This window comes from Monopterus albus, unplaced genomic scaffold, assembly GCF_001952655.1.
Source record: "Monopterus albus unplaced genomic scaffold, M_albus_1.0 scaffold115.1, whole genome shotgun sequence".
Classification (NCBI taxonomy): domain Eukaryota; kingdom Metazoa; phylum Chordata; class Actinopteri; order Synbranchiformes; family Synbranchidae; genus Monopterus; species Monopterus albus.
The window spans coordinates 1671343-1684015 of NW_018127995.1; the positions used below are offsets into that span (position 1 = coordinate 1671343).

General features: G+C 44.8%; 1 protein-coding gene across 1 annotated transcript in view; it reads right to left on the minus strand.

The window, feature by feature from the left end:
- The window catches only part of LOC109966620 (transcription factor IIIB 90 kDa subunit-like), a 76151-nt gene that overhangs the window by 30869 nt on the left and 32609 nt on the right, over window positions 1-12673 (minus strand). Inside the window, exons 11-15 of the mRNA XM_020611576.1 lie at window positions 4155-4216; window positions 2266-2347; window positions 2075-2179; window positions 1929-1984; window positions 243-508 (exon numbers count right to left, since the gene is read on the minus strand). Coding sequence (XP_020467232.1) covers window positions 243-508; window positions 1929-1984; window positions 2075-2179; window positions 2266-2347; window positions 4155-4216 — 571 coding nt within the window. The remainder of the gene's footprint in view (window positions 1-242; window positions 509-1928; window positions 1985-2074; window positions 2180-2265; window positions 2348-4154; window positions 4217-12673) is intronic.

Genomic DNA, 12673 nt, shown 5'->3' on the forward strand with positions numbered 1-12673 from the left:
ACACCATCAACATCGTACATTTGGAAAAGCATCTCTTTTTGCTGGTACAACAGCTGCTGGGTTGACAAGGTCATGTTTACTCATGAGCTGTTTAATATGCTCTCAGTAGGATTTGTTTGTTAGGAAATTGATTTGGATGTAAAGAGGGAGAAATGTTCTGATTAGTACCTTTATTCCAGGAGAAAGCAGGATACAAACCCTGATCACACCTGATTTAATGCGCCTACTCACTGTCCACCCACCTTTTTCCCAGGGTACTAAGCGGCGTGCTGAGGCTCAGCTGAGCTCGCGCTGCTGTGCGGTTACGACCGGTCAGCTTGGCGGAAGACGGTTTCTGCATCGGGGACTCTGGCTTGCGAGCTGGGCTGCTGCTGGGCTTGACGTTGAGGTCCTTCAGGACATCGTAGTTGATCTTGGAAGAGATCTTCTTCTGCTCCAACATCTTCTCAATGGCCTCGTCAGCGGTGCTGGCGCGGATCTGGGGACGTCTCTTCGGGGGGCCTCGGGGCTGTCGAGATTTGAACCAACCAAAACAAACAAAATTAACAACAGGCAGTTGAATAATTAGTAGCCCCTGTTCCTAAATCATTAAACCCTACAACAATATCTGTGGAAACATTTCTAAGATTATTTCCCCTTCACTAGAATTAGGAGATAAAGAAACAGCTACATGATTCAGGGAATCTCCAGTGTTATTAGGATTCACCCTCTGGGGACTATGAAGCTCTGAACCAAATGGCAAATGTCTGGACCGAAGCGGTGGACTGAGTTAATGCCACATAGCAAAGGTTTGCTGTTTGTTGTTGACTTGTCTCTGGTCGGTGGTTATGTCCACAGTGTGACTGCACAAACACCACACTGGAAGCAGGGCGTGGCCCTTCTAGTCGATCAAACCACTACATTTACTCAAATTCCATTTTGCGACAAGGGTCAAATGTTATTCTAAAGTAATTCTCTTCCTGTTAGACGAGTGGAGGATCTGCCCTCTAATACTGTGTGAGTAACGTCAGACCTCCAGTGGAACATCTTGGCAAACAACACACGGATGTAAATAGCAATTTATCTCAATTAAGTCACCAGATTGGGGTTGTCACCCGGCTTCAATTATTCCACGTGAACCTCGACCTCACTCTAAACTATGGCTACACATCACTGGGTTCTATTTACCAAACATGTCTCTCAAGTTTTGTCAGGCTTGATTTCAGGCAAATCCTCCCCCTCGGTTCACAGAAACGTGCCCCCAGTCGTTATTCAGCTCGCGGTGTTAAGCACCACACCTTATTTCCAGCAATGTACAGGCTGTCGTGCACAAACCTACTGATAACGTCCTTCATGCAAACTATGTGCCAGTGACGTGACAGGATGCTGCTGCTGTTCGACTGCAGCCAGTTCAAACCACTGAGCAGATGTTGGCTCTGACAAAGGGTCTGAGCCGAGCCCAGCAGTGGGAGACATGAGGGGACCGGTTTCACAGGATCCAGTGCCCGTCTGTCTCAGTCCCTCTCACTGTGTTTGACCAACTGCCCACTGTTTTTTCAGTCTCTCCAAGTCCTCTGTAATGTCTGAGCACCAACAGTGGCTGTTACTCTATTTTTTTATTTTGACTTGACTCGACTGGCTTCTCGTTTGTTTCGACTCACTTAACGGGGTCAAACAAAAACGGCACATTTCTGGTTCCAGTTTCTGAAATGTGAGAATGTGCTACTTTTTATTCAGAACTGAATGTCTGTGCTTTTTGGACTGTTGGACAGACAAAACACTCACAGACACTGTGCTCAGACGAGCTGTAAAGGGAATTTTTCATAATTTTCTGACACACATGAGCTGCGTCTCGATTGGGGGGTCGCTGTAGATCCACTTCCTGTCTGCTGCGCTCCAACACACATGCCAAACCATATCTTAAAGTCTTTAAGGCTGAATGCTGTTACCTTCTTTTCTTTGTAGATCCCGAGCTCCTTCTCCTTTGCTATCTTCTCCTCCTTTTCTGGAAGCACAAACATGAAGCAGGATGTTACTTTAACCACACAAGAGCAGAGCGCTGTGGACGTCTCCGCTGCTATTATGGTTCACGTACGTCCAGCAGCACAAAGTGGTTCGGAGACGTCTCTCCTCAGCACAAAGTCAGACACATTTCCCATCAAACCCATGTTGTGCTGCCTCATCTGAATAAACCTCCAACCTGAGCACCAAACAGCACAGACATGCCACTGCAGACAAATCAAAGTTAAACTGCTTGAAACACAACCAGCACAGAAATCAAGCTACCTTTCTGCTCTTTGAGGTAGTCGGAGTTCTGCGCCATCCAGAGCGCTGTCTTGAGTTGGATTTCTTCATCATTCAGCAGATACTGCAGAGAAGCAGAGGAAGTGTCAAGAAACAGTCAAACCAGAATCTACTGACTGGTTCTCTCTCTCCTTTAATCACACACTGTGTCATGAACACCTGCTCAATATAGTACAGTCTAGTGCAACAACAGTCCAACAAATCCCACTTGGTGTTGCTTATAGTAAAGACGTGAGACGTGCTCGTTAAGAACTATAGTGGTTTTATACAGTACGTTATATATTTCATATCCCAACTCCACCGAGCAGAAAGACAAATTCCTGGTCGACGGCAACATGTAGAGACAAACCTGAGGTGCAGTAAACAGAGTACTGCCTTCACCACATCACAAACACTCTGATCTCATTCTCCGATACGTAACTGTGCAGTCTGACTACTCCTGATCTAATCTGCAACGAGCTGCAATATGCAGAGGTGAAACGACTTGAAAGCCAATAAATGTAAAGAACAATTGGGGTTTTTTATATTCAGTCAGTTATAACAACATGAGCTGTACTCACAAACATAATCACTGAGATGTGGAGACAAAGGAACACTGGTAAACATACAGACAGTGACAGATGAAAGGCCGACCCAGCACAGAGAGGCCCAGTGAGGAGCTGGGCCAGCACGTGAACCAGAACAGCTCCACCTTGGCACTGACTCTCCAGGTCTCTGAACTCTTCTGGAGAGATGGACGCCGTTCTTCCACTAGATGTTCCCTCGTGGTGTTTTGATGACGCTGTCTAGCATCATAACTGTTCAACTGGGCTGAGACCTGGTGACTGGGAAGGCCACAGCATCATGATTCACACCATGGTCCTCCTCATCAGACCAGTCAGTGACCCCTGGTGTCCTGTGGATGGGGGGCTCTGCCGTCTTGGAGGAGACCACTCATTTGTGAGTAAGAGTTTGACCTTTTCTGATGTTTTTCCTTTGACTGACGACGGTTTGTTTACAGAGTGTTTGATTTTATATCACATTGTCGTCCTGCCTGTTCAGATAAAGCTAGTGCTATTCTTTTTTCCCCCACATCTCAGCAGTTACTTTGGTATAACGACACTAACAGCTGGGTGTGATGGTCACAGCTATAAAACCCAGGCTGTAATAAACAGTAGTTCTCCTTGAATTGTTTGACTGAGCACTTCTGCTTGACCTGCCAGCATGTTGTGTAAAAAAAACAAAAACATCAAGTGTCTTATTAGCAAATTGTGGCTGTTGACACTGCATATTAGAACTATCATCCAGCTTTTTACTTTTTAAACATTTACCTGATGTTGTCAAAGAAACAAAACAGTTGTTAGGAAACTAAAAAGCACCAAGTGTCTGGAAACATGCAGAGAAGTCAGCATTAAAATGAAGTAAAACAGTAAATGTCACTTCCATGGCTGTCTTTATTCAAATCCAGTTAGTGTATTTTGTTGCCTTTCCAAGTTAAAATTTTATATTTGACATTATAGTTGTTTGATTCCATTTTACTGCCTTGTGTCAAACAATGTCATTCAATAAGAGCAGGAACTGAAAGAGAAAAATGCTGATTTGTTTAAAAAAGTCTCCTCTCACAAGGTTAGAAAATTCTTTTGGATGTGCGACAACATTTACTTTGTGTCTGCCCGTGACCCAGGTTTGATTAAAATGTGCTAACATGTTTGATGCACCCTGCAAACTAGCAGAGAACACTGTGCGTTGTAAACAGAGGCAGGTGTGATCTGAGAGCTCAACAGCATCTACAGGAGAAACGATTCAGTTAGGAGAAGGGACTTTTCACTGATGTGCATTTCAGGAATGTGTAGGTTTTGACTGACTGCGCTCATTAAACAGCAGGTACATACCAGCTCTATCTCGCTGTCATCTATCCCTGTCAGGTCCAGCTCCCCGCTGTCGGCAGCACCATCTGTCACACGGACAAAAATCAGAACGGACACACTTAGAAAACATGTTGTAAGGCACAGTTTTCACAACAGCTTCGATGAACCAGAGGGGTGCAGTACAGCAGGAAACAGCAGCTGGTCGGAGCAAACACCTCCAGTATCCGGCTGCAGCTCTTCTTTGTAGAACATCTTCCACCGAGATTTAATCAGCAAATAAAACACCCTGTGATTTCTGATAGGAAGTTAATAGGCTTCACTCACATTTAAGCAGATCTACCTCAATGCACTTTCTTTTCAGTTATGATTTACCTTCTAGAATGCAGTGCTCTTTATTCTGAAACAGGGAGATGCTGGAATGGCAATTAGCATTTTTCATACCGCACGGCCCGAGACACGCTCGCCTGCTTTCTACCTGTGTTTTTCTGGCGATGGAGCCGATTGCGTGATTGAGTGAAATGACAGACAATTTAACGTGTTGGTAAAAGAATGAAGCATCTGAAGTCCCCATGTATGCACATAGAAAATCTGAATGACTTTGATAAAGGAAACAAAAGGGGGAGGGAGCGGGAGCAGGCTGTGACAGCAGAAGAAAACCAGAAGCTTTCACTCCAGAGATCTCCCACCTTGATTTGTTCAAAACAATGGCTGCTAACAGACATCAGACTGTCAATCCAAGCAGCTAAATGGAAAGAAATGTTTTAAAGAAGCCGGTTTAGTCATGTAACTTCTGTCAGCGTCCTGCCTGTGACATGCACAGAGGCCCTCCGACCTCCAGTTCAAACTCCCAACAGGATGGACGTCCACAGGCAGCTCTCCTGTCTTAAGGAGAGACAGGTGCACAGACAAGGAAGAGGAATACACCCCTGCTCAGACAATAAAGGGCAGGTTGCCTGCACAGCTGAAGAGGTGGTGGTGGGGAGAGTAATCTAGTCTGCCATTTGAGTTCACTTAGCAGTTTCCTTAAAAAAAGAAGCTGTTCCAGAGGGAAGAGACAGGTCAGCCACTATCTGTCAGGCCCGGCCCTCTAAGAACCTCCGCTCTGTGAAGTGCGAGGGTGAGATAAGCCAGAGACGAACCCTGGGAGAGATCAGCGGCTACGGGAGGCAGAGAGGCACCGAGACAGAGCGCTGATAACACCAAGCCAACCCAGGAGAGAGGAGGGGGGAGGGAGCAGTTACTGAGTTTTTATTCAGCCACACCTTTGATATATCAACATTCGCTAATTTGAACAAACCCATAGAATTGTTCTCGGCGAGTGTGCAGAAGAATCTGCAGACGTCGGGTTCAGACTTTTACAGTGGCGGAGGAAAATAATGTTAAACTCTGTTATTTTATCCTACACATCTCTACTTTTGTCCTTTCATTGATAAAACAAATACAGAAGCATGAGGTGAACACCTTGTGACCCAGGATGTCACAGTTACATACAGCACTGCTTTAAAGTTCATTTCTCTGGAGGCAGCTTCAGAAATGCACCGGTTCCTGTGAGACAAACACCAACCCAGTGCCGATATGCCTTTTTCAATGGAACAGTTTTAATGGGGCCATTATTGTGGGCAAGTATTCAAAGCTAAATATCAATAATGCTGCTTCACACACATTATAGTCAGCTTTATAGCCCGCCCCGTTTCCAGGGTGTCAGAATTATGTTAATTATCAGGCTTTGGCTTATTGATAAACGTGGGTTTCAGAGACACTACAGCGCTTGATGGAAAATGAGACGGCAACACCTGCAGAAAACAAAATAGGTAAGTAAATAATAAAATAAGCAAAGCCTTTTAACTTTACTACAAATTACAGAGAAATAATGAAGGATTTTCCCTTTGTTAGGAGATGAGCACCCTGGGCTCCTTCAATATTTAATTATCATTTAATTCTCATAATAACTGAACCTGTCATTTTCTTCTCATTCAAACTTTGTCCTGGCTGATGAACAAATTCCCTTCTATAATGAAAACTTGAGAAACGGCTTAAGGAAACGTGACAAAGAGAAGAAATGCAACCAGAACCTTTTTCATTTTTCTTTGAACGTCTGACAACAGCTTTTTAAAGGTGGATGTCGGTGTTTAGCTGGTCACACTGCTTCGACCACCGCCCAAAAGAAACAACAAGATTAGATGTAATGGAAAACATCCGAGTCTTCATCAGTGGAAACAGCTGAAGAAGTGGATTACACATCTCATTAGAAGAAAGAAAGCAGCTTTCAGACCTGGACTCGCCTCCCTGATGACAAGAAACGACATGGCGAGAAACCACCTGCTTGCTCCTGTCCAGGCCAACGGAAGCAGCAGCTCGCTAACTCAGCGATCCAGCTCTGCCTGTGTTCTTCATTCATTTGATTTCCCAAACATCTTTGTTCGTGTCCGGGGAACTTCTGCTTCCCAACAGTAACCCCCCCACCAGAACAACAGGTGATGTGGCAGAGGCACTGATTAAAATGATCATTCTGACATGGACCTGGACCTTTTATCCCAACTATTCATGCATCTTTGGTAATAAACTACTTTTACTGATCACTTCTAAAACAGCTGCGTCTAGTGATGCCGGTAGTTTTGGTTTTATTCAACCTGGACTGTCCGATAAAACAAGGAGCTTCTCACATTTTATTGTTGAGTTGATCTAATCAGATACATCAAGGATGAAAGTGATCATTAGCTGCAATCGCACGAGACATTTGTCCTACATTAAAACGACACAAGAGGCGGTGATGGTGGGAATGCAACACGACCCAGGAATAGATTCACCTGTTTACGGCTTATTAGACATCAACACAGCATGGTGGCTTGGTGAGGTTTGGAAAGTTAACACAGCAGCAACCGTTTCATTTTTGGGTGTAGGAGAGTCAGTGTTTCAGCCAAACGCCGTTTGTATTAGTGCTGCTCCAAGTGGAGTCTTCACTCATCAATGCTTGTAAGCCCCTTCATCTGGCGTCACAGTGAGGATACTCCTATTCCCTCAGATCGCCGTGTTCAGCAGCCAGCTGAGAAGATGCCACATTCAATTTATTTTGCCAAATACTGTCAGGCCAAAGATAAATTGAGTGAGAAACAGAGAAACACAGCGTAGCAGCAGTCTGATCCATCTGCAAGGAATGTACCGGCATCATGCCCACGAGCTGTAAACTCTACCACCCTGTTGTCTCCTGGTCCTCACAGACAGGTAACCTGACCCTGATCTACCCTTCAACGCCTCCCCTGCTGCTTCAGAAATACCCGAAAACACCCTCCCACCTCCCCCATCTCCCACACATCACTGTGTCCTGGGTGGCAGCAAGTCTGTCTGATGTGGTCGGAGAGTGAGATGCTTCATTTCAGAGGCTCTCTAATACCAAAGAAGAAAAGAAAGCACAAAGAAAATGTGCCCCGCAGGAACGAATGCCAGCAAGTGAAGGAGACGGCCTTCTGAAGGTGACGAGGGACAGAAAGAGCAAGATGTAAAAGACCGAGGGGACGGGAGAGGAGAGGGAGGAGGGAGCTGGTAAATGAAAGCCAAACAGAGAAAGTAAGAGGTACAGAGATATAAAATCACAAGGCTGCTGTTCTGTGTTTTCGCCTTGTCAAACTGCATGTAAAGCTTAAAACCAGCATTTACTGTCTGCTGCTTTCAACCACTGCTTCCTACTGAAGACATAAGTCTTCAAACACATCTCAAATATATTTCTGCCTCTCCTTAAACAGCTGGCCACTATAGTTTTTAAAAACAACACACAAACAAGAAAAAAAAATCATAGATTTTTAGGGCCTATTTGAATAACTAATAAGACTACAAATAAACCTCAAAAGCTGATGTCTTCATGTGCATTTACGTTTTGTTGCACTTTAGCAATTGGTGGAAGACTAATGTTAATCTGTAAGATGTAAATATACATCTTGATTAAAAGACAGAATACCAAAGAAATTCAGAGAAAAGGATGGGAGAATTAGGCTGAGAAAGAGGCTGAGCAGGAGAGATTAAGATAAGAAAATGAGGCAGATAGGAGATGGACTGACAAAGAGACTGATGGAGAAGAGCAGCAGGGGGGAAGAGATGAAAGACTGAGCAGACAGCAGCTGAGAGAAAAGGGAAAGGAGGCTGGCACAAGAGACAAAGTTAAAAACAGAGGACAGACAGAGGGAGGTAACACACTGGGAGAAAGGACACAGGTTGAGACAAAAAGATGGAGAAAGAAAGAAAAGAGCTCATCTCCACCAATCTCCTCCTAATCCTGATCTGCATGATGTGAGCACAGACACAGATGAGGACGAGCAGGAATAAAAATGACGCTGGCTAAATTAAAACCAAGTGTCAGGCTGCTGACTCCTCCACACCTCCTGTCCTCCCTCCCTCCACCATTCCCTTTCCAAAAAACAAAGGGAGCATGTGAGCGTGTGATCTGGAGGATGAATGGGGCTGTGTAGTCCCGGTGCTGCAGGATCACCCATCGGCTGCACTTCAAATGGAACCCACATTAGCCAAACCCACAGCTCCCAATGTCAGCAACAATCCTGATCCTCTGCTGCGCACTAAACCCCTCCGACCTGCACCGAGCTCAGCCACCGGGCTCAGGGAGGAAAGAGGTCATGAAGGGAGATATTTTCATTTGTCAAGACTCTTGGCTTTTGAAATGACTGAAATGCAGCTGCTGCAAAGAGATAAACTGGTCTTTTAAACCTGATACATGTGGAAAACACTGGAATTTTATAACAATTTCTAAGGACATGAGATAAGAAAAGAGCCTCTATTACTAATGCAAATTTTCTAATAAAAAAACAAATATCTTACAGGAATAGTTCAACATTTTCATCCCAAGACAGAGGCAGGTGGCAATTAGCTTAGCTTAGCATAAGCACTAGAAGCAAGGGGGAACAGCTAGCCTGGGCCTGTCCAAAGGTCAAAAACATGCACCTCTGGAGCTCATGATGTTTAGCGTGCACACAAACAGAGGCAGCGACATGTTAAAACTAGTTTTTGATGAACGACACCAGGCTACCTGCGTCCCAGCTCCTCCTCTGTGATATCAATCTTCTCATCTCATTCTCTGAAAGACAGCAAACAAGCAAATTTCCCAAAGCAATTCCTTTAAAACAGCTTTTTATTTTTCTACTAACACTAAAAGAACCAAATGCATTTAATGCATTATAGAGACATTGCTCTTCCAATACTAGCACAGAGTTACATGTTGTTGTTTTGGTCATATCACAGAAACAGAGCCATTAATCAGGGCTCCAGACGAACATTTCATACTGGCACCACCTCTGTTTTCATAAACTATTTTAGATAACCTTGTCATTCAATGGACATAGCTTACATTTATAATGACGCTCAGAGAGGAAGACTTCTGGATGAGGAAGGAAAACAAAAGTCACTTCTGAACAAGTTTCCAGCTCTTTTTATGTCGTCACTGTAGCAACATGACGACTAGGCTACCAAAGTTTAAACCCATGAACCGAAGTCAAAGGCTTCCAACACGTCAACGGGCCAACAGGTGATCTACCTGATTTAAGCCGCTGACTGTGGCCATTACACTTCAGATGCGCCAAAGGAAAAAATTAACTCGACGTGTAAAAAGGGGTCCAGGGATGACGCATGTGCCTCGGAGTCGGTGTGTAGCAACACATTTGATAGATTGAAGTCTCTGCATCGTGAAACGGGCGCGTGACAGACCTGCAGATGAACACCGTGAAAACTGTATCATGGAGACGTTATGTCTGTCCACTATTTCTAAAGTGAGAGCTTCATTTGTGCACAAGCTGTTTATTTTGCAGCTGCATTCATCGCGACCTTTGAAAAAAGTCACACCTTAAATAAATCTGGTTGCAAAATGTGAGAGATCACTGGCAGTCTGGGGCCGTCTCTAAGACTTAAATCACACCTTCTGGTAAATCATCCATTTGTGCCAGCCTCTTCAGATTGGATGATTAGAAATAACTTGAGATCTTCGTAGCAGGTTTTATTATTAGAGCTAAGAGGAGACTCTCAGGGCACTGTTGTCAGTGACTTAGGCACACCGAGATAAAACTAACAGTCTAATCCAACAGTCCTGCAATAAATCCTCCCTGTGAGCAAAACTCTGTCAGCTATTGTTTCAACACTGAAACGGTGCTTTAGGAGTCCACATGTGCTGGGCACTTCCATGAGCTACTACAACAACAATAGCTGGGTTCAGTGATATTATTTTGTACCAAAGGCTGTTTGTTTATTCTCGTCTGCAGCCTATTACCCCTATTTTTGATGCTGCACTGAGGTTGTCAGTAAAGTGCCTCACGGGCAAAAATGAATAAGTAAATAAATAAATAAGAAGAGGGCAAGCTCCTGGAGTTAAAGTCCTTCCCTGCAGTAGAATGAGGTAATAAGGCTCAGTGCCAGCTCTGCCCCGGAGAAATAACCAGCCAGTGGAGGCAGTAAATAGAGTCAGACATTCTCGCTGACACAGGCAGGGAGGGCGAGCCCATTAAAACATGACCTCCACGACCTTGGATTGAAAGTACGCCCACTAAACCACCTGCTCCTCCTCCTGCCCCCAGATATAGAGCAGGGAGAGGGGGGCCTATAGGAGCTGGTGGGAAGACTCCTAAAGACTTAAACCCAGAAGTTGGAGTTGAAGAAAAACTTGGCAAGTCCTTAATCACAGAGGTGCCAAATCAGAAAATCCTTATCAGCAAGAAGCGTAATTTGGGTTATTCTGAAAGGCAACAAAAACAACTTATTTTTGTTTAGTTGACACCTTGTAATTACATTTCCCTCCAGTGACTTATAGTGGTCTCTCAATGTGTGTGTGTGTGTGTGTAAAGGCTGCGATAAAGGGAAGACGCTATAAAAATGGACTGAAATGGATTTTACTGCTGCTCGCTGTTTAACGCTGCAGTTTGAAAAGCCTGACCGCAGAACTGTTGGAACAGTGTGAGCTACGTCTTCTGTATTTTGAATAAATATCTTTGATCAGAGAGGAGCCCAGTCAATGATCTTGCTTCAATATTCAGCCTGTTTGCCATTTTACATCACAAGAGCATGGGATGAATAAATCATCAGCACCGACTGAATCAACACCGAGTCTCTGATGGTGGAGAGGGATGCCCTGTGGCCCGGGAGGCAACAGGAGCGGTGCAGTGGAGGAATCTGGAGAATGGCATCACAAAGCTAGAATTGTTCAATGTGTGCATTGTTGTGCATGAGAATCAAACATCTGAAAGGTCAGACTGCTGCCACATGTTGCCTCTGCCACACTGATGAATCAGCTCTGACACACACTAAACCACTTTCTCATCTGCATGAAAACATTTACAAACCTTCTATGGAAGTAATCACAAGCAGAGACGTCAAACCACAGGGGAAAAAATCTGCCCTCAGACCTTTTCTTCAGGTCCCTGCATGCATTTCTCCTTCTGTTACCAATTTGTTCTTCAGTCGAGAAGAAGCACGAGTCACAACCCGACTCAAACAAGAAAAGCCCTTTTATTTGCAATGCACTCTGGGATATTTTATTGAACTGTGGGTGTAGAAGTTAATCCCCTCATCTCCACTGAATTTCTCTGCGCATCATCAATGAACACTGAATAAGCAATGGCTGCCTATTACAGTTGATGTGTTAATTCATGGCTTTTTTTTTAGGCTCAATTTGCAAAAGCACCTCACCTCAGGCTCCTTTAGCAGCTGTTCTGGAGCTTTCACTTCAATCTTCCCCAGATCTTAAAGTCAAGAATCAACTTTCAGTGTCAATAACACATTACAAGTCCTTAATATGGGCCTACTCGCACCTGAAGTTCTACAATTCCATGACTGGGATGGGCACCCAAAGTCTGTGGCCAGAAAACAGTGGGTTGCTCCCTTTTGGTTGGGAGAGGGAGATCCGGACCCCCCGGCTGAACCGGCTGCCACCTGAAGAAAATCTACATTGTCTTCTTGGTGTTCATTAGTCATGTGGACTTCATCGTGTGGTCAGCCTTGCTTAGACACTTGCTCTCCTCATTTTAGTTTGGTGTACTGTTGACAGGTTCAGGACTAACTTTTGTCTGGATGAGAGAAACGCATGTCCACCCGTCACCCATGGCAATTACGCGCTTGGACAGACTAATCGATAAAAAAAGTAGTCATTAGTGTCGGCCCTACCAGCTGACCGGGTAGGACCCCTGATAAAATCCCCAGTCCTGCTGTGTAAGAGGGAAAGTGGGGAGGAGGATGAGACAGTAAAATCTGCTGTGGCGTAGCAGCCAGAGGCAAGTGGTTTCCTGCCTTTGTCTGCCTACTAAATGGTAGCTGTCATCTCCCGTTATGCTGGCGGCGGCAGACGAGACGGCTTTCTTTTCTCTCCTCAGGCCAGAAGACGCACATCATCTCCAATCACAGCTGACTGCTGTGATGGGCCGCTGCAACCACCTCAGCAGAGAGACTGACTGCTAACTGCTGCTGCCTGCACGCACAGCCTGATTTCATATTCTATGCCACACTGCTGCTGAAGCGGCTTAGCTTATACTGACTCACTGAAAGTGTACGATTTCAGCAGG